This window comes from Neofelis nebulosa, chromosome X (genome assembly GCF_028018385.1).
Source record: "Neofelis nebulosa isolate mNeoNeb1 chromosome X, mNeoNeb1.pri, whole genome shotgun sequence".
NCBI lineage: Eukaryota > Metazoa > Chordata > Mammalia > Carnivora > Felidae > Neofelis > Neofelis nebulosa.
The window spans coordinates 41,614,701-41,641,610 of NC_080800.1; the positions used below are offsets into that span (position 1 = coordinate 41,614,701).

Consider the following 26,910-nt stretch of genomic DNA (forward strand, 5'->3'; position numbering starts at 1 on the left):
ATGGCTTCAGCTGTCACCTCTGATGGTCCACAAACCTATATCTACGGTCCCCGGCCTCCCTCCAACCCCTGACTTTCGCACCTGGTCCCCAACTATCTCACTCAACCAACACATACCACAACTCGGATGTCCACCATGCATCTCAAATGTAACATATCCAGAAACAAACTCCCGATCTTGCCCCACACCTGATTTCCCATGTCAGTTGATAACAACTCCATCCATCCTTCCAGCTCCTCAGGCTAATAACCTGGGGGTCTAGCCTGGACTCCTTTCTACTTTTCATGTCCTTTGTTTATATTTGATCTCTTGGCAAATCCTGGCGCCTTTACCTTCACAATCAATCCAAAATCAAATCCCTCCTCACCACTTCCACTTTTACCATCTCTTTTTAAAAGTTTGTTTAGTTTTGAGAGAGAGAAAACACAAGTGGGGGAGGGGCAGAGAGAGAGAGAGACACAGAATCCAAAGCAGGCTCCAGGCTCTGAGCTGTCAGCACAGAGCACAACACAGGGCTCAAACTCACTGTGAGATCATGACCTGAGCTGAAGTCAGACGCTTAGCTGACTGAGCCACCCGGGTGCCCCTTACCATCTCAGTCTGATCCTCTCTCACGACTTCCTGGACTCTTGCAGTGGTCTCTCTGCTGGTTTTTCTGCTCCCGTCTTTTCCTTCATAGTTCTCTCTCCCCACACACACAGCAGCCAGCTTGTTTATTCTAAAACATAACTTAGGTATGCCTGGGTGGCTCAGTCAGTTAAACTTTGGACTTTGGCTCAGGTCATGATCTCATGGTTTGTAAGTTCGAGCCCCACATAGGGCTCTCTGCTGTCAGCACAGAGTCCCCTCGGGATCCTCTGTCCCCTCTCTCTCTGCCCTGCCCCTCCCCCACTTCTGCTCTCTGTCTCTCTCTCTCTCTCCCTCAAAAATAAATAATCTTTAAGATAAAGACAAAAAATAAAATGTAATTTATATAATGTGACCCCTCTGCTTAAAATCCTTTTACAGCTCCCCACAAATCTTAGAACAAAAACCAAACATCTCAGCCTGGCTTATAATACCCTACTTGACATGGCCTCTGATCTCATCACCCAGTGTTCTCCCTTCCTCACCCCTCTCTGACTACACAGCCTTCTGCTCTTCCTCAAACAAGAACCTCCAACCTCAAGGCTTTGCACCTAATGTTCCCTCTGTCGGGAATGCTTTCTTTCCCCCATGGCCTGCTTCCTCACTTTTCACATGCCACTTCCTCAGGGAGGCAGTCCCTTAACTACTTTGCATGGGGTATCAGGGGAGGTCTCTCTGAAGTGAGGCAAAAGATAAATAAGAAGGAAAATATCTAGGACACCCGGATGGCTCAGTCAGTCAAGCATCCAAGTGCGGCTCAAGTCATGATCTGGTGGTTTGTTAGTTCAAGCCCTGTATTGAGCTCTGTGCTGACAGCTCAGAGCCTGGAGCCTGCTTCGGATTCTGTTTCCCTCTCTCCCTGCCCCTCCCCTGCTCGTGTTCTCTCTCCCTCAAAAATAAATAAAATAAAAAAAAAAAGGGAAAAGATCTGATGGAAGAGTGTTCTGGACTACTGCAAGGGCAGTCTCCTCCATATGTTCTTTGCTATGTTCTCTCAGTGCCCTGCACTTGGTAGGCACTCAAGAAGTCTTTTTCAAATGAATAAATTTGGAGGTTGTTGACAGGATATGAGATCCAGAATTTGGGATGAGGTGACAAAAGAATTTTCTGGTAAACACAAACATTCAAGCATCACCTTCTCTGCAAAGCTTTCTTTGACCACGCTAAAAATGCAACCTGACGCCACAGGTTTCCCCTTACCTTGTTCTATCTCTCTCCATAGCATTTGGCAGTTATCACACACATATATACAACACACGTATATATTTAATTATACATTCACATATGAATATAGAATAGACACAACGTATTCAAGACATTTATTATATGTATGTAAAGGTAAATTAGTTACATATTAACACTAGTTATCATGTTATGTCCACTAAGTAGTATTTATATGTCTATTTTATTACATATAATTTGTATTATACAGTCATATATATCTGTTACAATGAATATATGCAAAACAATAATTTTTACTTATTTGTTATATGTATGGTCTATCTCTCTCGCTAGAATGTCAGCTCCGTGAGGGCAAAGGGAAGAATCCCTAGCGCCTGGCCCACAGCCTGAGCTCCATAAATGTCAAATGAATGAACTCATTTGGCCATGAGCCTCAGCCTTCCCATCTGCAGGATGGGTGTGCCTTTCCATCTGGAGGCACCCCATATTCCACTCCCCCTTCCTATCCCCCGGAGCCTATAGCTCCTGCAATTCCACAGCCCAGGTTTACATTTTCCCATACTCTGGGAGCTGTAGCCCACCACGTGCACCAGGCACTGGCCAGACAGGACTACCACCCCCAGCATGCCTCGCGCGTTTAGGAAGTACCACAACCCGTAGGGGTGTCTGGGTCTGACACGGGCGCCGACGGCGCGGGAGCAGGGGCCAGCTTCCCTCTTGCTAAGCATCTGTGGTACGTCCCAAACCGGGCGCCCTCCAAGGCCCCGCGCTTCCGAGCTCCGCGCAAACTCTGGCTCTTGTACGACGGAGGTGGTTTGCTCTTCCGTTGCCCCGTGGCTTCGGCTCATCTCCAGCAGGAAGGCGAGGCTTCCGCCCGGCGCAGGGGGTGAGCTGGAGCACGGTGCCCCCAAACCCTGGACAGCATTTGGGGGAGGGGGCTCTACTGGGGGGATCCCCTAATGGGCACATTGGGAGGCTCTGGGCCCGGGGTGGCGCTTAGGGGTGGCTGTTTTCGAGGGGTCCTTTAGGAAGTGGCGTTTGGGGACGCCCGGGTGGGATTTTTGAGTCTGTTTTTGGGAGTATCACCGGGAGGCAGGGTTTTTATACCCCTCGGAGACAGGCTTTACGGGGCTGTTTGAGGAGACCTTAAGGTCCGTGTGTTAGTACTCTGTCCATGGGGCAGGGTTTCGGGGTGCTCCCCAAAGAGAGAGGCGAAGTTTGAGCATCCCAAAGTCAGGGCGGAATTTGGGGAGAGCTTGTTTCAGGAAAGGTCTTGGTGACAGTGAGAACGTTCGGGACCGACGTGGCATTGTGGATGTATCTGTGGCCTTTGTGACCTCAGGCTGTATGATGAGGTCCCCCCGCGCTTGGGTACTCGGGGCGAGGAGAGTGGACACGTCGCGGTCCATATGCTTTTAAGGAGAGGAGCCCCCAGCCCAGGCTGTGGAAGGGACACTGGAACCCAGTGTGCCAGGCTCTTCCCGAGGGGACAGCGTGCTGCCGGGCCTTCGTTGGCCGCGGCTTTTTTCATTATTCATGAGGAGGTGGGGCTGTTGAGGAAGCCTATTTTTGCCTCCTTCGCACCTGGTCCGCGGGAAGTATCGGCTTGTGAATTATTCACGAGAGGGCGGATCAGCGTGCTGGAGGGGTGTGCTGAAGGGGCGTTCTGCCGTCTGCCGGGCAAACTAGAACTCATTGATTAATCGTAAAGGTGAGTAGCGCCCCCCCCCCCGCGTTTTCCGTGGCTTTTCTAGGGGCGTTGCGCATAATTCATGAGGGGCGTAGCTCTTACGGTCTCATCTGCATGACCGGCTGTTAGCTTTCCCTTTACGGGTTCCAGATTTAAGCCTTAAATCTAAGCAAAGGGACGAGGCCTCCTGCATTGTTCATTCCTCATAGCTCAGTAATTCCAGATTATCAACAAAGGCTCTAGACTCCAATCTCATCCATCCTTGTCAGCTGTGTGGTCTTTGGCAAATCTTTCTGTGAGCCTGAAAATGGGTATGGGCATGATGATGGTCAGGTCATTTCACACTTTATTAGCCCATTTAATCCCCACAACAATCCTAGGAGGTAGGTTATTATTATCCCATTTTATAGATGAGGAAACTGGGACACCGGGAGGCTAATTTGCCTAAAGTTACTTACAGTCAGTGAGTGGCTAAGCCAGGATTCAAACCCAGTTAATCTAGTTCCAGAGTCTGTAGTCTTTTTTTTTTTTTTCAACGTTTTATATTTATTTTTGGGACAGAGAGAGACAGAGCATGAACGGGGGAGGGGCAGAGAGAGAGGGAGACACAGAATCGGAAACAGGCTCCAGGCTCCGAGCCATCAGCCCAGAGCCTGACGCGGGGCTCGAACTCACGGACCGCGAGATCGTGACCTGGCTGAAGTCGGACGCTTAACCGACTGCGCCACCCAGGCGCCCAAGAGTCTGTAGTCTTAATCAGATGCCATAATGTGTCCCCACCACCACCAGTTTAGTGGCAGGTACTACTAATAATGTTGGTCACACAGCATTTTGTGCCAGGCACTGTTCTAAGCCCTTTCTATTTACTCATTTAAACTCCATCTCAAGGTAGGTTACTATTGTTCTCATTTTATGGCGGGGGGGGGGGGGGGCAGGAAACAGTAGCCCAGAGAAGTGAAGTGTCTGGCCCCAGGTCACACAGCTAGTCATCGGTGGGTAGAAATGATTTTTGTGAGGGTTCAAGAGCTCTCTAAGGAGGTCACCTTCGAGCTAAGACCTGAAGGCCAGGAAGGAACCAATTTCCTGCTCTGCATTCCTGAGACCAGTGACACAATGCATGGAAAGGACCCATCACCATAATATGCCGCCTGTTAATGTGATCTGTTATTATTTGAGAGAAATGTCTCTCAGGTGCTTATTGTGTATCCGACAGTTGTATCTCTGGTGACCTGTTACTCTATCCTACCTATTCAGTGGACATTGTGGTGGCTTTAGCATTCTGTTTTCCAGTGTCCTTCTGGACGGTTGTCTCAAGGCATTGTTTTTTGTGGTTTTTTTTTAATTAAAATTTTTTTTTAATGTTTATTTATTTTTGAGAGAGACAGAGACAGAATGCGAGTGGGTTGGGGCAGAGAGAGAGGGAGGCACAGAATCTGAAGCAGGCTCCAGGCTCCAAGCTGTCAGCACAGAGCCTGACGCGGGGCTTGAACTCACAAGCTGTCAGATCATGACCTGAGCTGAAGTCGGACGCTCAACCGACTGAGCCACCCAGGCGCCCCAATTTTTTATTATTTTAAAAAATTTTTATTTTTGTGTAATCTCTACACCCAACGTGGGGCTCGAACTCACAACCCCGAGATCCAGAGTCGTGCACTCCGCCGACTGAGCCAGCCAGGGGCCCCAAGGCATTGTTTTTTAAATAATGCCCCACGTTGGAAGTTTCTCTCGCAACTGGGTATACTGTCACCCATAACTAATTTTTTTTTTTTACCCATAACTAATTTATGTTATTTTATTTATTTATTTATTTTTTTACTAATTTTATATTCATAGAGGTATATATTTACATAGTTCTTTTATGTTAATGTATAATACTTAAATTTAATAGTGCCCTGTGTCAGTGCTGCTCCGAGCTCACACCGTAATCCATATTCTCTCATTTCCCTAATAGCACATTTTGCCTTTATGAGGTAGATGGGTTCTGTTACTATCCCCATGTTACAGTTGTGGCAGCTGATGCACCTGCCAAAGGCATATAATGAGTCTAGATTTGGTTGGACTAAGGCAGCCCTGGTTCCTGTTCAGTTAAGTCAGGGGTGGGGAGGAGGCAGCTGCACTTCCCCTGGGTTTCCCCTTTGGTTGTGCAGCATCATCTTTCATTATTCATGAACAGGAAGGTGTGGCTGTGTTGCCTTGGCTGGAGTACCACAATCCCTACTAGCTGGGCAGGGCTGTCTTGAGTGTTTCCGTTCATCCAGCCTCATACATAATTCATAAGTAACTAGGTGGGGTCTTTCTTGACCCCTCTGAGTTTCCAGGTTGAGCTGCTGCAGCATCATCATTCATTATTCATGAGCCGGGGCGGGGGGCGGGGGGGAGTGTGTTTTCCCTTTGGTAGGCCTACTTCCTTACTTGTGCTTACGGGGTATTAGATGCAGCAATAGGCGGACCGGTACCTTTTGTTCCAGCCCACCGGGCCTCATGCATTATTCATGAAAGATGTAGCCTTGGTCTCCTTGGCTTCCGGGCTGCTGTAGGGTCATTAACTATTCATGAGCGACGGGGCGTGGCTTCCATGTTTAACATTGGCTTTCTGGTTGCCGGGTGTTAGTCCACCAGTCACCAGGCCTCATGCATAATTCATGATTGGGAAGTGTGGCCTTGAGGTCCTTCTTTTCCTTAGCCTCCTGGCTGCAACAATGTATTCATTATTCACAGTTCCATGGGGCGTAGCCTTTATGTTGTTTTACCTGTTTTCCCAGTTACTGCCATCTTCACCACCAGGTGGAGCTCTTCCTCTTCGAATGAGTCAAGGACCGCCATACATGATTCATGAAATGGGCGCGGCCTGCCTGCATCCGGGTTCCTGGGGGGTGGGGCTCAAGGTTTTGTTCCGGCCTCAGACTCCGCAGCCGCCATCTTGTGTCGGCGGCAGAGGTGAAGGAGGTGGCCGGGGCGAGCGCAACCACTACGGCCGGGGGAGGAGAAGGCGGCCCAGGCAGAGGCGATTCTAGGCGGCCCAGGCGGCGGGGAGGAGGAGGAGGAGGAGGAGGAGGAGGAGAAGGAGGAGGAGGGTGGCGGCCGGGCTTGGCTTCGGCTCCTAGAGGAGTTGGCGGCGGCGCGACCCGGGGAACCGGCATTGGTAACAAACGGCCTTTCTCAGCGCCTTGGTCGGGGCAGGGGTTTCGGGAGGCATTGGAGGGGCCTGGGTCGGCGCTGGGCCAGGCTGGTGTCGGGATTGGCGGTGGTGATTCGGATGCTAGGGATCTGTGGGGGGGGGGGGGAACAGATCTTGGGGCGGGGTCCACATTTCCCATCCTGGACCAGCCCAGTCCCTCGGGCTCTGAAATCTGACCTTGGGGTCAGGACCCCCCCGCCCCCAGGATCTGCTTTTGGAGACTCAGGCTCAAAATCCTTAGTCAGGGTCCGGGACCCTGTCCCGAACCTTGTATCGCAGATCAGAACGCCCCCCAGTAACCAATAGAGACTTTCGGGATTGACATTCCTGGTCGAAGCCCCCCCGCACAATGCAAGCCATTAAAGACCTACCCCAGAATCTTCTTTCAGACACTTCTAGTTTCTCAGTATTTGCTCTTGCACCTTCTAAGAGGGGCTAGACCGCCGGGAATGGCCTTCATTTCTGAAAATCTTCCCTAGCATCTTCCTTCAGGCCACCCCCCCCTCCCCCAACTCACACACGCATTATCTGCCCTCAGAGCTTCCAGGGAGACTAGACCCTGTGAAAGACGATTTGGGCCTGGCCTCCATGTCAGAGACCCATTCACGACTTCAACCCCAACCTGGCCCTAACGTCTTCCATCAGAAAGCCCAGCATTTCTAATCCGAGGTTCTCAACATTTACCTTTAGAGGCTCCTCTGATTCCTAGTATCTGCCTTTAGAGACTTTCTGTACTTTAAGAGAATGCTTTCTTATTCATGCTCAGTATTCTTTTTAGAGACTGCCTCTTGCGGGTCTTGGCATATCCCTGATCATAGGTTCCTAACTCCCAGGATGTTCCCTCAGAGCCTCCCAGAGGACCAGAAGCCAGGGCAGAACTGTTTGGACACATAATTTGTCCATCACAGATCCACCTGCCTTGGCAGACCCTATTGCCTCCTGGCCGGTCCATCAGACTCCTCTCAAACCCCACCCTTCACTCAACCTCTGCCTTCAAAAGCCAACCAGGGTTCCAGCTTCTCTCACAGCTCCCTTAACCTCACATCAAGCCTCAGGATCTGCCCTCAGAGTCTTTGAAGATTCCCAGCATCAGTCAGAGGTCCCGGCTTCTGTTTTCAGGTTCATAGGACCCCAACATCGTTGTCAGATGTCCCTTTCCCCAACAGGCCCAGTTGTCTGTCCTCAGTCAGAGTAGAAAACCCCCTTCTCGGCATCTATTCGCAGAGCCTCCATGGGATTCCACATAATTGGTCAGAGAAACCCAACCCTGCTTGGAGACCTAGTCAGTATCTGCTTACTGAACTTTTTAGGGCCAGCCCTGTCTGGGCTCAGCTTCCCCTCTCCTTGCTGTCAGAGCAGTTGCTGTACTTAGCATGTATCAATCAGAGATAAGACCAAGCCTTTGTGCTCCATTAGAAATCCCTCCCCAACCCTACCTGAGGACTTACATTCACCTCCGTAGCCTCCTGGGACTTTGATGTTGATGTCAGAGATCTCTCTCCCTACAAGTCCCTGTTATTTTTGGTCAAAGATTTTTCTGTGCCACCAGCATCTGCCCGATGAGACCTCTAGGTCCCCAGCATCCTCCTGATGAAGAGCACACCTCCCCCCAGACCCCAGCATCTTCCTACAGCCTCCTTGGGCCACAGAATCCCTCACCCATTCCCTGTGCCACTTCCAGGGGACCTGGCTACTGCCCGCCTCCTTGCAGCCTCTGGGGACCTCTAGTGTAATTTCCTGGTCCTTCTCTGAAAGATCCTTTCCAAAGACCCAGATATGAGTCTTAATGGCCTGGCCTGGCTCTGCTCTGCCTGCCCCCTAGGGCTTCTAATCCCCTATCCCATCTCCCTCTGAGCCTCTATGGGCTCAGACAACCACCTCTTGACTCCTTTCTTTTATGTTCCCAGGGACTTCTCAGTTAATCCCTCCCAGGAGGCTTGACAGGCCCCAGCATCCTGTGCCCTAGCTTCCCCATCCTGATAACCTGACCCTGTGCCTGCCCCCTCTCAAACCTGCTCCAGGACTCCTACCTCAAACCTTCTTCTCTGGTTTGGGTGGTAGAGAATGCTCAGGCTTCAAAATCACCAGTTTGGAGACTTCAGGCAAGTTCTGAAACTCTCTAAGCCCCAGTTCAGCTTTGCTGAACAATGGATAGTACATGCGTCCTAACTGGGGCCTGAGCATATGTTGAGGGAGAAAAGGTATCAATTTTGTACTGGGGGTGGGGAATCTTTAACTCCTCTCTGGGGTTTCTGCCCCAGAATCCTTCTGCTTGCCTTGACACTGGTCTGTTCCAAGTCTTAGCACTGGGCTGTTCCAAGTCTTAGCAATGGACATCCTCTCTGGAACAATCACCCAAAGCCTGATTAGACCCTTGCTGGCGACAACAGGAATCCAGAGGTAAAAAGTGCACGTATTAAAGATCTCTCTGGTTCTGGATCTTCTCTCAGATTTAGGAAGCAAGGGAGATGGTGTGTCCCAGACAAGGAAATGGGTGACAAGGCAAGGAGATAACTAAGTAATGGAGGCCACTGCAGGTGCCCAGGGAGGAGCTTAGTTATGTCTTCAAGTTGCTGAGTTCTGACCACAGGAGTAGACATTTTTAACCTTCTCAGCAGCCCCTTGAGGACAGTCCCATTTGTCCCTACTTTTGAAGAAATTGGGGCTCAGAGTAAATGAGATCCCTTCCCCAGGTCAGAGAGTCCGTAAATGGAAAAATATGGTTTACTTTGCATACTAATTCACCAACTTTTTCTTGTCTAGGTTGGTGCTTTGCATTCCAAGTAATTAGGTTGGTTGGCTCCAGGGCCCTAGCCAGCCTCCTGCCTTCTGGGTCCTCCTCCCTTACGGCTCATCCCTTAGCCCTGTGGGCTGGGCCCTGAGCTTGGTCCTGACTCTCTTCTTCTAGGGGGCGTTTGGCAAACAGGCCTGCACCAGTTGCCTGACTGTGGGCAAGTGATTGGAGTTCTCTGAGCCTTTGTTTTCTTATGTGTGATGTGGGAATGAGGTTATCTGGTTCGTGGGCATTGTTAGGATTAGACAAAGCCCTGTGATTGACAGGCGGTAAGCTTCTGGTAGATGGTAGGGAGCTCCTGTCCACTTGCTTAGTGTCAGAGTATGACAGGTGCCAAGATGAAATCTTAGGTACAGTGGGGGTGCTCGGTGTGATGGTGGGGGGAGGCAGAAATGGCTCATTGGAGGAGAACAGGGGCTTAGAAGAACACTGTGGGGTGAGGGGAAATGATTCAGGGTCCTGTTGTCTCCAGCATCTGGATCCAGCCACATGCAGCTTTCACTCCCACAGCAGGCTGTATTGTTCTGTCTCTGAGACCTGGTGTGTGATGCTTGGCAAGTTAATTTGACCTCGTGAGCTCAGGTTTTCTCATTTGTCTGGCAAGGACACTCAACCCTGCCTTGCAGGGTCAGGACCATTGAGGGGATGAAATATGAGAACACCGGGCGGCCGCCTGGACTTCAGGGTCAGCAGATCTGTTCTGGGCCCCGCTTGGCCACTGTGTTTGTGGGAACCTCAGTCAGGTCGCCAGATGTCCCCGAGTGAGTTTTTTTTCCTCCTCTGTTAGTTGAGAGATGTCGCCAATAGTAGCCCAAACCCTATGGGGGTGCCCTAAGGACAAAGTGAGGCAAGGCTGATGAAGTGCTCAGTGCGACATCTGGCGCAAAGAAGATCTCTAATAAATATTCATACACTGTAATTGTCCACCTGTGTAAGGGGCTCTGTATGCAGACAGGGCTTGGGAAGTATGTGTTTTATCTCTCACCGTGACCTCTTTTGTTGGCCTGGGCCTTTCGCCTCCCGGAGCTGGGGGGAGGGGTGGAGTGGGCTTTGTAAAACTCTGCCTCCCGAGCCCTTCTGGGGGGACTGGGTTTTCGGCAAGTTGTCTCCTGCCATCACGTTCCCCTGATGGAAGTCTAAGCCATGTTTCCCTCATGCGCCCCTGTCGCCGGGGTTAAGGGTGAGGAGAACAGCTGCTTGTTGTTGTGTGCCCGCTCTGTGCCGGGCTCTATGGTCTGGGCTCTATTTCATCACTTCAGCAACTCCGTGGGATAGGTAAGTTGCATTGTCAGCCCTGTCGCACAGGTGAGGGACCTGAGCCCACAGGGGTTAAATGATGCCTGTCAAGGAGCGGCAGGGTCTGACCTGAGCCTACACCCTCCTCTGACTTTCCCACAAGGACATTCTTGTTGTCACTCCTCTCACCCTGCAGGACTGGAGTCTCTCCCTCATGCTGGGCTGGGGAGAAAGGCGAATGGCCTAGTGGTCAGCAACATGGATTGCAAGCCAGACCACCTGGGTTCAGATCTTAGCTCTGACAGCTGTGTGACCCTGGGCAAGTCACCTCACCTCTCTGTACCCGCCTCCTCTTCTGTAAAATGGAGACACTAGCCCTTAAGTCTTCCCTTCCCCCACAGTCACCGCTAACCAACTGAAACGCCCATGTGCCCCAGGCTCACCTCTGACCCTCCTTTTCCCTTCCAGATGTCCAGCTCGCCGCTGTCCAAGAAACGTCGCGTGTCCGGGCCTGATCCAAAGCCGGGTTCTAACTGTTCCCCTGCCCACTCCGTATTATCCGAAGTGCCCTCGGTGCCAACCAACGTAAGTGTCTTCTCCCTGGACCCTGGCAGGCAGGGTGGTGGCGGTGGTGGGTGGGAGAGCCTTCTGTATCACTGTGCATCTGTCCACGCCCTCCTCCATTTCTCCCCCAACCTGTTCTTCTCTGTCCCTAGGGAATGGCAAAGAACGGCAGTGAAGCAGACATAGATGAGGGCCTTTACTCCCGGCAGCTGTAAGTGGGGCCTAGGTTTGGCCGAGCGGTGGGAGGGGCGCCGGGAGGATAGGGTCAGGAGGACCAGGCCTTGACCTGGAATTACCCCCTGACCTGGCAGGTATGTGTTGGGCCATGAGGCAATGAAGCGGCTCCAGACATCGAGCGTCCTGGTATCAGGCCTGCGGGGCCTAGGTGTGGAGATCGCCAAGAACATCATCCTTGGTGGGGTTAAGGCTGTCACCCTACATGACCAGGGCACCGCCCAGTGGGCTGACCTCTCCTCCCAGGTATCTCTCCCTGGCCCTTCTTCCCTGCTGACGTGCCGGTCCCCCGGGCTCCGCCGCCACTCCCTCCTTCCCTGGCTCCCTTTTGCAGTTCTACCTGCGGGAAGAGGACATCGGGAAAAACCGGGCTGAAGTCTCACAGCCCCGCCTCGCCGAGCTCAACAGCTATGTGCCTGTCAGTGCCTATACCGGGCCCCTGGTCGAGGACTTCCTTAGTGGCTTTCAGGTACCTGGGGCTGGGGGTGCAGGGGGTGCTACCCAGCCTCCCAGTTTTCTCAGAGTACATCTCTGCTTTGTTCGATAGTTCTCTATTAAGTGGGCTGGGCTGTGTGCCAGGTTTCATGCTGGGGATGCAGGTGGGATTTGGACCCTGGGCCTGCCTTTTTGGGGAGCGGGGCGTGTGAATGGGCAAGACCTGTGGCGTAATGGTTGTGAGCACGGGCCGGCGCCATGCTGCTGTGGTACGAGCCTCTAGTCTACTAGTGTGGCCTCAAGCAGGTCACTTCATCTCGGCTTTACTTTTTCTCATTTGTGGACCTGGGACCGATAGTAGTACCTACTTCGTAGAGTTTTTGTGAGGGCTAAGGGCTTAGAATAGCAGCTGGCACATGATAAAGGCCATCTGGTTATTCGTTAAATAAAAACTCTGAGCCAGAAAGAGGAGCTATGGAAGTGGAAATTTGTGCCCTGGGTGTCCCCGTGGGCCAGGGCACTGCCGCTGAGCCTGAGGCGGTCGTAGGAGCTCGCCCTGGCGGGGAAGGGCGGGCGGGCTTTCGGGCAGAAAGCAAAGTCCCAAGGAACACGGCTGAGCGGGCATTGTCTCGAAAACTGGGAGCACGTGGGTGTGGTAGGAGTGAGCTCAGACTTTGGCTGCGGAGGGAGTTTTACTGCTGTGTCTCCCGGGCCAAGGTAGGGTTGTGGGCAGGCAGCAGCAGGCGTTGGTGTGTAAATGAGTCAGCTGTTCTCCGCACTCCGTCCTCCTGGCCGCCTCATCACCTTGCCTGCTACCTTGCCCGCCCTGCCGTAAGGATTGGCATTTCTCTTCTCTGGGTCTCACCCTGGCTGCGTCTGCTACATCGTAGATACTTTGTGAAAGGCAGTTGAACAGGCAGAGCTTTAAGGATCCTTCTCTCTGAGCCGCCACCCCCCCCCACCCCGGCACCAGCCTTCCTCCATTATTCTCTCTTCTCTGCCCCAGTCCTGGGCCCTTTCCCTGAGCTTCCACCTCTCTACAGGTGGTGGTCCTCACCAACACCCCCCTGGAGGACCAGCTGCGGGTGGGTGAGTTCTGTCACAGCCGTGGCATCAAGCTGGTGGTGGCAGACACGCGGGGCCTATTCGGGTGAGTGCCCCCGGCCTTGTCCCCCGATCCCTGCCAGGTCCAGGTCAAGACCCCCAAGCTCTCACTGCCCTCAGCACCCCGCTCAGCCGCCCAGGTTTTGGATTCTGTGTGTCCAACTGTCCCCACATGGCATGGGCACTGTGCAATTCCCAGCAGCGATGGGCTGAATTTGCTCAGCAAGTATTCGCTGCACCTTGAGGGACACACGGGTCCCCGTGAACATGGGACTCTCGAGCATTAGCCCTGTTGCCTCCCTCTACAGGCAGCTCTTCTGTGACTTTGGAGAGGAAATGATCCTCACAGATTCCAACGGGGAGCAGCCACTCAGCGCTATGGTTTCTATGGTCACCAAGGTGAGATCAGCCTCGGGGGCCCTGGCAGGCAGGTGGGCAGCAGCAGGCCTTCCGTCTGCTCCTGGTACCCTGACCCTGCCTCTGAGGCTCACTCTGCCTTTAACCAGGACAGTCCCGGTGTGGTCACCTGCCTGGATGAGGCCCGGCATGGATTTGAGAGTGGCGACTTTGTCTCCTTTTCAGAAGTACAGGGCATGGTTGAACTCAACGGAAGTCAGCCCATGGAGATCAAAGTCTTGGGTGAGCTAGGGCCTTGGAGGAATCAGGGAAGATAGGAGATATGTCCCTGGGCTCTGAGTGAGGGGAGACCCATCCTGGGTGTCTGAGGTAAACCGGAGACAGAGTCCCCTGCTGGTGGGCATGGGGTAGAGGCGCTATCTCATGTTTGAGCTGTTCCTAGAATAGGTCCCTAGTATCTGTGTGGAGGGGGAGAAGTTCTCTGGTGTTTGAACAGAGCAGATCAGAGGATCCACTCGTGTCTGAGCAGATTTGGACAAGGAGCAGAAAACGTCTTCTAGTATGGACTTAGGTCCAAGGACACAGGCTCTCGTGGGCTCTGAGCCTGGGTCTTGGGGAGAGGAGAGATAATTCCTAACGTCCAAGTAGAATCCGGGGTGGAGAGATGGCTCATGATGACTGAGCTGGATCGGGGATGGATTTTCCCTTATCTTGGGGGTGTTGTGGGTTTTAGGGAGGGCGGGTAGCCTGACAGTTTCCCCGTCTACCTAGGTCCTTACACCTTTAGCATCTGTGACACCTCCAACTTCTCCGATTATATCCGTGGAGGCATTGTCAGTCAGGTCAAAGTACCTAAGAAGATCAGCTTTGTGAGTGTGGGGGGTAGTGAGTGGGCTGTGGGGGGTGGTTCCGGGCATATCTAGGCTCTGATGATGCCCTGCCCCCCACAGAAATCCTTGCTGGCCTCACTGGCAGAGCCTGACTTTGTGATGACGGACTTCGCCAAGTATTCCCGCCCTGCCCAGCTGCACATTGGCTTCCAGGCCCTACACCAGTTCTGTGCTCAGCATGGCCGGCCCCCTCGGCCCCGTAATGAGGTGGGTGACTCAGTGGGCCAACCAGGGCAGATGACCTCGGCACTGAGGGCGCACCGTGCCTCTACCGGTCTATTCTTCCCCCTCCCCTTCCTCCCTCCCCATCCCTCTTCCACCAGTGGCCTGACAGGTGCCTTTTTGGTTCCTTCTGCCTCACCAGGAGGATGCAACAGAGCTGGTGACCCTAGCGCGGGCCGTGAATGCTCGAGCCCTGCGAGCAGTGCAGCAGGACAGCCTGGATGAGGACCTCATCCGGAAGCTGGCATATGTGGCTGCTGGGGATCTGGCGCCTATAAACGCTTTCATTGGGGGCCTGGCTGCCCAGGAGGTCATGAAGGTCAGGATGGGTAGAGAGGGGCAGGGGCAGGCCAGGCACCTCCCTGAGTCCCGTCATTTATTGTCCATCTGTGTCAGTCCCCAAGTAACCACTGACCGCTTTCCCTCCCCAATCCCCAGGCCTGCTCAGGGAAGTTTATGCCCATCATGCAGTGGTTGTACTTTGATGCCCTGGAGTGTCTCCCTGAGGACAAAGAGGCCCTCACGGAGGACAAGTGCCACCCGGTATGTGTGTGTGGCCCATGGGGGGGCCCATGGGGAAGACATCATTGGGGGCATTTCTGGCGAGGCTCCCTCTGACCCGGCCCTCGTCCCTTCGTGTTCCTCAGCGCCAGAACCGTTACGATGGGCAGGTGGCCGTGTTTGGCTCAGACCTGCAAGAGAAGTTGGGCAAGCAGAAGTACTTTCTAGTGAGTAATCCCCTTAGACATCTGGAATCTTCACCTCCCCGGGCCTTCGGCTATCTAGAGTCTCCCACCTCTCAAGGGAGAGTCTTGCAGTTCTTGTACCTCTGTCGCGTGCCTTTTGCCATGTTCTTTATCTCGAGGGAAAGCTTGGCGTGTCCTTCTGTTTCCCCCCACCCTGGCTCTGCCTTTCCTCAGACGGCTATGGGTTGTTTTTTCTAGCCCTGAGACTTGAGGATGTGGCCCCTAGACCCGCTTCACCTCTCCTGCTGTCTTTGGGGAGAGTGAGGAGTAATATGTGGTGTCACGCTCACCTGTGCCACCCTAACCAGCCTGTCTTTCCTCGACTGCCTCCTAGGTGGGTGCAGGAGCCATCGGCTGTGAGCTGCTCAAAAACTTCGCCATGATTGGGCTGGGCTGTGGAGAAGGTGGAGAGATTGTGGTCACAGACATGGACACTATCGAGAAGTCAAATCTGAACCGACAGTTTCTGTTCCGGCCCTGGGACGTCACGGTGAGTGGGCTGGGGAGAGGGGGTGAGATTTTGTCATCTCCCTCTTCCTCCTGTCTTTTGCTTCCGTTCTTTCTGGAAAGGAGGCCTTTCCACCTTTTTCATTCAGTTCTTTCTCTCAGCTTCTCTGTGTCTCTCGTTCAGCATTTATCGAGTACCCTTCCATTGAATCTGCCGTGTTTCATCTTTTTTTATTTTTTATGTTTTCTTTTTCCTTGATCTCTTATCAGTGCTGGTTGGGACAGTGTGTAGGGGTCCCCCAAACCACACCCGGGTCCAATGCTGGACTAGGAGGACTCAGGACAGCTTGTGGCCATTTTCACGGCTATGATTTCTTCCAGCAAAAGGATGCAGAGCAAAATCAGCAAAGGGAAAAGGCACCCGGGGCGAAGTCTAGGGGAGACCAGACACAAGCTTCCGAGACTCCTCTCCCAGTGGAGTCGCACGGGACACCCTTACTTCCCCCACTAGCGAGTTGTGACCACACACGTGAAATGTTGCCAACCAGGGAAGCTCACTAGAGCCCCAGCACCCAGGGTTTGTACTATGGGCTGGTCACATAGGCACCGTCTGCTGGCCACATACCCAAATTCCAGCCTCCTAGAAGGAAAGCAGGAGTTCGGCACACATCACACTGTTTGCATAAGCAGTCTAGGCACAGTGAGCCACCCTAATCAGATAAGGAATGGTGAGAACCGTCCTGAAATCCAGGTTCCTAGACCGGCCAACCAAGGGCCAACCTTGCCAGCAAGCCTTCCCTTAGGAGAACATCTGTGCTACATTCACACTTTTCTGCCAGATGGAGCCCGGGCTGTTCAGGGATCGAGCTGGGAAGCCTTCTGTAAGGGACAGTGCCATGTTTGCCTGCCCAGGATCTGTTCCCCTTCCATTTATTGACTTAGTCACTAGGTAGTCGTGGGCGTAGGTGCTGCTCTTGCACTTGGGATACGCCAAGGAAACAAAGGCTCTGGAGAGGGAGGACAGGCCATAAGCAATCAACACAGCAAAGTGGTGCAGTTTGTAGTTAATGTTGGTAAGTGCCGTGCAAAGGAAACAAAGTAAGCTAAGGGAAGTCAGGCGTGCCCAGGAGATGGGTTGGCAGTTTTGCATTACAACAGCTGAGGAAGAATTTGTTTCTGCAGACCTGGAGGGTAGAAGGGAGTAGGGCCCCTTTTTCTGGGTAAGAGCGTTCCAGGCCAGGATCTTGATGGTGTGGCGGTGGGTAGGAGATGAGCTAGAGGAAGTGGGGGCCAATTCATTTTCCCCTCAGTGGAGGAGGGACATGACCTGACCCGGGATTTGAAAGGATCCTGTTTCGTTGGAGAGAATGTGCCCCAGCCCTGGGTGCCATTCCCTGAAAGAGCGGTAGGTATTGGGTAGGCATAAACACAGATGCCTGGCCTCTTGTCTCCAGTCTGCATTTGTCCAACTGCTTCTCTTTCCACTGAGCCCCTGCCATCTCTGTTCCAGCCCTAGCCGTGTGGCACTATCACAGACTGTCTCCTTCTAAATCGGGGAGCTTTCTGAACTCAGGGCCTGGTTCTTCCCAGGTGTTAAATAAATCTACTTTTAGGAAGACAGCTCTATCGAGGTTTGTTGGATGAGTGCGTGACTAACTGAGCTCCGTTTTCCCGTCCCACCTGCGGCCCCCTAGAAGTTAAAGTCTGACACGGCCGCTGCGGCTGTACGCCAGATGAATCCGCACATCCGGGTGACGAGCCATCAGAACCGTGTGGGCCCTGACACGGAGCGCATCTATGACGACGATTTTTTCCAAAACCTGGATGGTGTGGCCAATGCCCTGGACAACGTGGATGCCCGTGAGTTTGGAGGCGGGTGAGGTGGTTAGGGCAAAGGCATGCGCGTGTGCGTGTCAGGGGGGCCTGTCTTCCCGTTCTCTGTTGACATTCCTTTCCTGGCACTCCTGTTGTCTCCCCATCTCCCCCCCGCCATAGGCATGTACATGGACCGCCGTTGCGTGTACTACCGTAAGCCGCTGCTGGAGTCTGGCACACTGGGCACCAAAGGGAACGTGCAGGTGGTGATCCCCTTCCTGACAGAGTCCTACAGCTCTAGCCAGGATCCGCCTGAAAAGTCCATCCCCATCTGCACGCTGAAGAACTTCCCCAACGCCATTGAGCACACCCTGCAGGTGATCAGCTTTGTGGGGAGGGGAGGGAGCAGCCACTGGGCCCCCTCAGGGGTCCCAAGCCTCCTAAGCTCAAGATGTGCTTTTTCTCTACACTGGCCTCCCTCACTTCCCATCCAGCAGCCTGGGTTTCTAGAGCGATTCATTCATTCTTTTTCTTTTATTTTGAAAAGTTTTCAACGTGTAGAGAACTGCAGAGAGTGGCATGACGAATACTCAAATACCGTTCCTTGCCTAGATGTAATAGTAACTGTTAACGTTAGCACCCTTTTTTTAAGTGCATTTTCTTCTTCGTTTCCTGTATTTTTCCTTGTTTGGGCTGGACTGTTATCACGGACCGCACAGCACTTCACTCCTTCATACCTCTAGTATGTTCTGCATAACACGGTCTCTCAGCCTTGGCATTACTGACACGTGGGGCCAGATATTTCTTTGTGAGGGTTGCGGGGACATCCTCTGCACTGTCCAGTGCTTGGCAGCATCCCTGGCTTCTGCTCACTAGATGCCACTAGCATCCTTTTGCAGTTGCGACAACTCAGGATGTCTGCACACATTGCCACATGCCCCCCCCCCCCCTGCCAACTTCGGGGGACAAAAGCGCTCCCAAGTGACCACTCCTATCCAGCCAAAACCCCACTTTCACGCAGAACAATTAACAGTATTTTCTTACTGCCTCCTCCAGTTATTTGTCTCTAATGCTTAGTCTCTATTCAGGTGTCCCCAGCTGTAGCCCAGAGTGGCTTTAACAGCAAGTTTCTCAGGATGATTCTGTTTGTGTGATGCATGTGCGAATAGAATACGGCACAGTGAGCCTATCACCAGGCTGAGTTATGACAAAGTGAACACACCTGGGTGACCGGCCCTGGGGCCACAAACCAGAGCCTAAGGGCAACCCGAGGATAACCGTTGTGCAATCAGAATGGCCCTGTGGTCTTTGAGAGCAAACCATTCAGGATGTTTAGTTAGGGGTGTGGGGGTGAGACCAGGAATAGGGAAATAGAGAAAAACTGGTTTCCTCGGCCACCTTCCCTTCTGACCTATAGTTCAAGTGGGTGTGTTCATATTTGAGCACCCACCTCGGGCTCACTAAGCCACGTGTGACTTTGGACTCCGCCTCTCTGTGCCGGATTCCTCTTCTGTGAAATGGGGCTGACCGCGTGTCTGCTTCACAGTTGTAAAGCCTTTAGTGTTTACTGTGTATCTGGTGCTGTTTTAGGAAACTCAGTATATACACACTTGCTCGTTTTTTCTTTGCAACCTCACCACACAGGAATTATGTTACAGCATCTGTTTTAGAAAGGAGGGTGTAAAGGTAAGTGTTACTATATGCTCCTGAAGTCACAAAACCATATACTAGGTAGTGGAGCTGGGGTTTGAACCTAGATGTCTTACCCTCCAAACCCCCTCGCCAGTGAGTGCGTTTACTGTCCTAGGAATTTTCACCGTGCTGAGTGGCTGTCTTGTTTGCTGCCAAGCCCCTGGGTCCTGTATAGCGACCGTTTAGGTTTGGGTCTGAAGTTTTGGTTTTTTCTTTCTTTTTTTAAATTGTGAAAAATACATGACCGAATTGTTTTGGTTTTTAATCAAGATGTAACGTATCTCTAGTAAGGTACACAGATCCTTAAGAATGACTTTGTTTGCACACGAACATTAGCATAGCCGCTGGTCAGTTCAAGTTCATTGGTTTTTAAATTGAGGGGCCGTGGTGGCGGGGGGGTGGAAGGTTGGGGACCCGTGGTGGGGGGCTTCTCTTTTCCCAGAGCAGCTGTGTTTCTTCCGATTGGATTTATTCACTTTCTTTTTAAAACTTGTTTCTTAATGTTTATCTTAGAGAGGGAGAGAGGGAGAGACAGTGTGAGTGGGGGAGGGGCAGAGAGAGAGAGGGAGACACAGAATCCAGAGCAGGCTCCAGGCTCCAACTGTCAGCACAGAGCCCAACGTGGGGCTCGAACCCACGGACCGCAAGATCATGACTTGAGCCGAAGTTGGATGCTTAACCGACTGAGCCGCCCAGGAACCCCTCAACTGATGGTCTTTCTAATGACGTACACCCATTTGTCAACCATCACTCCATGTAGTCCATTTGGTCTGTCTTGCAGTGGGCTCGGGACGAGTTTGAAGGCCTCTTCAAGCAGCCGGCAGAAAACGTCAACCAGTACCTCACGTAAGTACCCAAACGCCGCCCCCGTGCCACCCCTGCCTGCCAGCCAAGGCGTCCCGTCTGCTTTCCTCACCAGTAACACCCAGCACCAGGCACACTTGTCAAATGAATCCGTGAATCCTGGGGGTCAGGACTAGCTTCCCGTGGAGAAAGTGGGGTTGCCCTGGAGCCCACTCCTGGGGCCGCTGTGTAATCCTGCCCCTTTGACCCCTCCAATTCCTGATAGAGACCCCAAGTTTGTGGAGCGGACCCTGCGGCTGGCGGGCACCCAACCCCTGGAGGTGCTGGAGGCCGTGCAGCGCAGCCTGGTGCTGCAGCGGCCACAGACCTGGGCCGACTGTGTGACCTGGGCCTGCCACCACTGGCACACCCAGTACTCTAACAACATCCGGCAGCTGCTGCATAACTTCCCTCCCGACCAGGTAATGCCCGCTTGCCAGGTCCGTTTGGCGCAGTGCGTTTTCCTGAGATAGGAACCTGCTGTGGGCTCTCCACGTGCTCTTCCCAGTCACCAGTCCAGCTGTGGCAGGCGCCCCGAGGCACGGGGATCTCAGAAGAATGATTAAGTCTGACCTGTGTCTCCCGTCGCATTGCCTTTGAGCCAGAGACTTCGTTTCTGTCTCCTTTACCTGTGGCATTCTGAGTCACACTCGATTCCCAGGGCTATACGATTATGGGGGAGAAGTTTCGTAGTTGAGAGCACGGGAATCCATATGGGTTCGAATCCCAGCTCCATTTGCACTTGGGGGAGTCACTGAGTTCTCCCTGCACCTCAGTTTCCTCTTGTGTGAAGTAGACATGGTAGTAATTTACCTCGTGGGGGTTTTTGTGACGATTCGTTGGTACTTACTAATAGTAAGTCAGTACGGTGCCTGGAAATGGCTGTGTATCTTGCACAAAGTGAGCGCCCACCTCAGTGAGGTCCCTGGTTCAACCTGGCATCGGAGCTTCCACCTCCAGGACCCTGCAGTCGGGGTCTTGCGTGACTGACTCCAGCGCCCTATGTGTGCCCAGCGAGTCAGGGCACATCTGGGGCCAGTGCGAGGAGGCAGGCCTGTTAGGCCTCTCCTCTCAGGTCTTGCCCCTCAAAAATCTCTTTACTCCTCTAGCTCACAAGCTCGGGAGCTCCATTCTGGTCTGGGCCCAAGCGCTGTCCACACCCGCTTACCTTTGATGTCAGCAATGTAAGTGTCCTCCCTGGGGTCTCCTCAGGTCGGGTGGGGGGGTGGGGGGGGGGAAGGAGGCTGAGGCACATCAGGTGAGAGCTGATGGGTTTACCCTTCCGGGCCCTGCCTTCTCACAGCCCCTGCATCTGGACTATGTGGTGGCTGCCGCCAACCTGTTTGCCCAGACCTACGGGCTGACAGGCTCTCAGGACCGAGCTGCCGTCGCCACACTCCTACGGTCTGTGCAAGTCCCCGAGTTTACCCCCAAGTCTGGCGTCAAGATCCACGTCTCTGACCAGGAGCTGCAGAGCGCCAATGCCTCAGTTGGTAAGGGTGTTTGGCCAGTCGGCCCGGAGTCGCCACCTACCTTGTGCCTGGCCTGGGCCAGCCTCCCCACCGGTCCTCAGCCCGTGGCTCTGTTCTGCTCTGCGACCCCAGGCCTGAGGCTTCCCCACACCTTCCTTTGATCCTTCCTCTGGAAATGATGAAGTTCATTTGGGCAAATTCTCTCTCTCTCTCTCTCTCTCTCTCTCTCTCTCTCTCTCTCCCCCCCCCCCCCCTCCCTCCTTCCTTCTCCTCCCCGATGTTTTGCCTTTAAGAGAACTAGCTGTTTGTTTCTCGTGCTCCATGTGTATTTGCCTTGGAAAGAAAAGCTTTTCTGTTTCTTTTTTATGTTTCTCTGGGGGGTATGAACTCCACCAATGGTCTCTTTCCCTGATACCTGCCCCCCGCGTTCCTCTGTGTCTTCATCTTAATATTGCCCTCCATATATCTTTCTTCGTCCCCCTCAGCACTCCCCCCCCCACCCACCGTCTCCCTCTCCATGTCTCTTCCCCTCAACTCCCTGTCTCTCTCCATCTCTTTTCCTCCAGCTCATGCCGAATATCAGGTGAGGGGCCAGATAAGAACTCTTAGGCTTTACAGGCCACATAGTGTCTGTGGCTAATCACCTGTCACAGTTGAAGCACGAAAGCAGCCATACACAACATGTAAATGAATGAGTGTGGATGTTTTCCAGGAAAATTTTACACATACAACAGGTGGCAGGCTGAATTTGGTTCAGGGGCTATAGTTTGCTGACCCCTGGTTTCTATGTATTTATCTCCTTCCTTCTGTACCTGTCCTTGTCCCTGTCCATAGAATAGATACTGCATCTATAGCTTTGTGACCCGCCCCCCCCCCCCCCCGCATTTACCATCACCACCCCATCTTCTTCTCCACAGATCTCCCTTCTCCTGTCATCTCCCCATCTCCCTTCCCACATATCTACCCCCTCATATTCCTCTCTGTATGTTTATTCTCATCTTTTCTTCCACATCTCCTTTCGTCTTATCCCTGTATTTGCTCCATTTTTCTCCTCATACACATATGTAGGTATGTACATATAGTTGTGTAAGTGGACACAAGATGTAATAGTGCACATTACACCTGTATAATGTACATATGGTATACGTAAAGTGTATATAAGCAATATGTAAGGCATGTATGAAATATACAACATACAGGGGCGCCTGGGTGGCTCAGTCGGTTGAGCGACCGACTTCAGCTCAGGTCATGATCTCACAGTCCATGAGTTCAAGCCCCGCGTCAGGCTCTGTGCTGGCAGCTCAGAGCCTGGAGCCTGCTTTAGATTCTGTGTCTCCCTCTCTCTCTCTCTGCCCCTCCCCTACTCATGCTCTTTCTCTCTCTGTCTCAGAAATAAATAAACATTAAAAAAAATAAAAGAAATATACAACATACATAAAATTTCCTACTTGTCAAATGCCCCCAATTTTCCCCTTTTTATATCTTCTGCCCCTCTGCCATATCTTTTCTCTATCTCCATGTCTGCATGTTCCCCCCCAGTATTCCCTCTGTATATCTTTGTCACCCCCTGTCCCCTCCCCATAGTCTTCTCCATGTCTCCCCACTTCGTTTGTAACATTCTCCCCAAGACGTATAGCTCTCCCATCTGGGTCTGTCCACGTCCACTTCCTCCTGATGCCTTGCTTAGTGTCTCTGGAGATCTCCCTCTTGATATACCCATTCCCCTTTCTGTCTCCTTCAGGTTTATGCTCTCTTGCCCTGCCCTACCTCTTCCCCTTGCGCCTCCTCTCTCCCAGGATAGTTTTCCTTTTCACGTCTTTTCTCTACCTGAACATATTTTGCCACCCCTGCCCCCCACCCTGGGCTCCTGTTTCCCCCTCAGACGCTGGCCTGGGATCTAAATGGCTGATGGTATCCCTTTCTTCCTGCAGATGACAGCCGTCTAGAGGAGCTCAAGGCCACACTGCCCAGCCCAGAAAAGCTCCCTGGATTCAAGATGTACCCCATCGACTTTGAGAAGGTGCTGGGTGGGGGCCCTGGGCAGGCAGGGGGATGGGCTAGACAGAACAGGTCTGTGGGGATCTGGAGGCAGCCCCAGGCCTTTATGGGGATTGGATCATGGGCCTGCCACAGGCCCTGAAAGAAAAGACGTTCCTAGCCATGCGTTTGTGATCTGAGAGAGCCCAGCAGGTAATTGCAGTGGAGGATACTTGTGTCCCTGAAGTCCAGGAATCCTCTTTCTCCTCTGATCCTCTCATCATTTCCCCACCCTTCCCCTTCTCCGTCCCCCCATCGTAAAAGGATGATGACAGCAATTTCCATATGGATTTCATTGTGGCTGCATCCAACCTCCGGGCAGAGAACTATGACATTCCCCCTGCGGACCGGCACAAGGTGAGGGGAGTCTGGACCTGATTTCCTGCCTCCCCCCTAAACCTCCCAGACTTGAGTTCTCCACATCCCATTCACTGTGTGTGGGCTCTGAGCTTCTTCTACCTTGACTACCACCTTTCTTGATCCTTCTGCCTCACAGAGCAAGCTGATTGCAGGGAAGATCATCCCAGCCATTGCTACGACCACGGCGGCTGTGGTTGGCCTTGTGTGTCTGGAGTTGTATAAGGTGGTGCAGGGGCACCGACAACTTGACTCCTACAAGAATGGTTTCCTCAACTTGGCCCTGCCCTTCTTTGGCTTCTCTGAACCCCTTGCCGCACCCCGTCACCAGGTGAGGGCCTACGTCAGGGCAGGTGGGTTTGTGAGTGGGGTGTTTCTCTGTAGAGCTGGCTTTAGTTTGCTTCATAGCTTGTCACCAGGTGAGAGTTTCTGTCAGTGTGTACCTTCTTTTGTGCACCCGTATTCATTTATTCACTTATCATATTTTGTGCTAAGTACTGGTCTGAATCTGCCAATGGAAGCCCTTAGAAAAGATGGGATTTTTTAAAAAAATTTTTTTAATGTTTTTATTTATTTTTGAAGGAGAGAGAGAGCATGAGTGGGGGAGGAGCAGAGAGAGGGAGACATGGAATTTGAAGCAGGCTCCAGGCTCTAAGCTGTCAGCATAGAGTCTGATGCAGGGCTCGAACTCACGAGCTGTGAGATCGTGACCTGAGCCGAAATCGGACGCTTAACGGACTGAGCCACCCAGGTGCCCCAGTGGGATATTTTAATTGTACCCAAGGAGGTTATTAATGACACAAGAAGAGCAACCAACATCCATTGGGTGCTTATTCTAATTCCTTTTACATGTTTCATTCATTAATTCACTTCAAAGTTTAATTGAGCACCTGTGTGCCAGAATAGGTGCCAAGAAACTGTATTGTGAAATAGAGTGTATAAATGACATGATAAGTGGTTTTAGAACCCCCAAAAAAGGGCAGGGTAAGGAGGACTTGAGTACCAGGTGACAAGGGGATGGGTTGGGGATTTTAAATGTGAGATGGTCAGGAAAGGCCTTGCTGGACAGATGACATTTGAGCCCAGACTTGGAGGAGAGGAGACCAGGCAGGCTCCTGCGGGGAGGGCATTCCAGGCAGTGGGATCAGTCTCCAAGGGTTCTGAGGTAGGAGCATGCCTGGCACGGTTGAGGAAGACTAAGTCGTTAGAGCAGGAGTGAGAGGTTGAGGGGGTAGAAGATGAGAACAGAACAGGATCCCAGTGATTAGGCCATGTGGGTCATAGGTCATCGAAGGGTTTCCGTGCTTAACTCAGGGTTTGACGGAAGCCACACGTTTTTGACAAAAGAAGCTTGCAGTCTGACTTAGCGTGTTAGCATGAGTGGTGGTGAGTGGGGCGGAGGCCGAAGATAGGACTGACCCTTTGGTGGCCCCCATCCCGTGGGACCACTCCTTGTCCCGCAGTACTATAACCAGGAGTGGACGTTGTGGGATCGCTTTGAGGTACAAGGACTGCAGCCTAACGGGGAGGAGATGACGCTCAAACAGTTCCTCGACTACTTTAAGGTGAGGTCCCTCCCGCACTCTCCCCCGACCTGCCGGCAGCGCTGCAGGTGACTCACTGGTCTGTCAATCCCCATGACACTGCTGTCCCCTTCTCCCTCCTCCAGACAGAGCATAAGTTGGAGATCACCATGCTGTCTCAGGGCGTGTCCATGCTCTACTCCTTCTTCATGCCAGCCGCCAAGCTCAAGGAACGGTTGGATCAGCCGTGAGTTGGATGGCGGGGGGCCTCCACTTGGAGCTATTCCACCCCTGTTCACCACCCTCTGCTTCTGCCTCCCTGCCCCCCCTCCTCGCCTTTTGCCTCTCTGACCTGCCCCTCCCCCCGCGCCCAGGATGACTGAGATCGTGAGCCGCGTGTCGAAGCGAAAGCTGGGCCGCCACGTGCGGGCGCTGGTGCTTGAGCTGTGCTGCAACGACGAGAGCGGCGAGGACGTCGAGGTCCCCTACGTCCGATACGCCATCCGCTGACCCTGTCCATGCCCGTAGACTGGCCCCAGCCCCACCCCCTCCAGCCCAGGGCTCCCATTTGGCCTCTGGCAGTGGCCCAGTTAGCCACACTTGGTGTTCCCTCTTCATCCCCCTACCTGCACCCCTCTTGCCGCTGCTTTCTACCTTGTTTGGAACCTGAATCCTAATAAAGAATTAACCCGGATGTGGCATGCCCTGCTGGTTCCAGGGAAGGAAGAGACTTCCTGGAGCTGTCTGGTTCGGGTGGTAGCCCAAAGGGCTCAGCGCCCGCCCCCCCCCCCCCCCCCCCCCAGCTGCCAGTTGCCTGGGCAGAGAAAACGTGGCAATTGCCACCTCTTCCTCCTGCCCTCCCTGCTTAGGAAGAAATTAGAATGTGGGTACCTAGGTCCATGTGACTATATTTGAGCGGGGGTTCAGATTTCATCTGCTCCAGCTCCTAACTCCTAACTCCTAACTCCCTGTCATGTTGATTTTGAGAGGTAGTATAGAGTAGTGTTGGAGCAAGTCCTGTGACTTCTCTAACCTTGTTCCCCCTCTGTGAAGAGGAAAGTTACTGCAACTGGTCGGCCAGGGCTTGGTCAATGTGGCTAATGTCCTTGGGGCTGATCCCTTCCCACCTGGTTCAAAGCCCCAAGACCCTGGACAAGTCTTTACCATCATGGTTCCCAGTGCCAGGAATGCCTGTGGTGCCCTGGTTGAACTTCCCAGCTGCACGAGGGCCTAAACAACTCTGTTGGACTGAGGAATGCCCGTGACTGTGCAGACTTTGCAGTTTTCATGCAAATAGTTGGCTTAGAACATCTGTGGAGGAAAAGCCCCTTTCCCATTCCACTCTGTTCTCCTTTGGGCCTGGTCTGCTTGTCGGGAGGCCTCCTACCTTACAGAAGAGAGCCAGCTGTGGGTTGTTGGTTATGGCAGGCTCACCACAGGCCCTACCAGGACCACAAAGCTCCCC

General features: G+C 52.8%; 1 protein-coding gene across 4 annotated transcripts; it reads left to right on the forward strand.

The window, feature by feature from the left end:
- Positions 1–2,555: 2,555 nt before the first annotated feature.
- UBA1 (ubiquitin like modifier activating enzyme 1) lies at positions 2,556–26,139 on the forward strand. Of its 4 annotated transcripts, XM_058713864.1 has the most exons (27): positions 6,422–6,641; positions 10,904–11,026; positions 11,176–11,292; positions 11,424–11,482; positions 11,583–11,751; positions 11,840–11,974; positions 12,984–13,090; positions 13,353–13,443; positions 13,551–13,683; positions 14,173–14,270; positions 14,352–14,498; positions 14,656–14,832; positions 14,952–15,056; positions 15,161–15,241; positions 15,594–15,749; positions 17,401–17,566; positions 17,702–17,898; positions 19,995–20,059; positions 20,283–20,478; positions 21,166–21,240; positions 21,360–21,549; positions 23,460–23,548; positions 23,830–23,922; positions 24,062–24,253; positions 25,386–25,487; positions 25,592–25,692; positions 25,820–26,139. In XM_058713864.1, the coding sequence occupies exons 3-27, from the start codon at positions 11,176–11,178 to the stop codon at positions 25,953–25,955; spliced, it is 3,177 nt and encodes a 1,058-aa protein (XP_058569847.1). In that variant the 5' UTR covers positions 6,422–6,641; positions 10,904–11,026; the 3' UTR covers positions 25,956–26,139. The 4 variants fall into 4 exon arrangements, with proteins under 4 accessions (XP_058569848.1, XP_058569849.1, XP_058569847.1 ...); XM_058713865.1 differs by lacking the exons at positions 6,422–6,641; positions 10,904–11,026 and adding an exon at positions 2,556–2,695; XM_058713866.1 differs by lacking the exons at positions 6,422–6,641; positions 10,904–11,026 and adding an exon at positions 3,402–3,520.
- Positions 26,140–26,910: the final 771 nt, after the last annotated feature.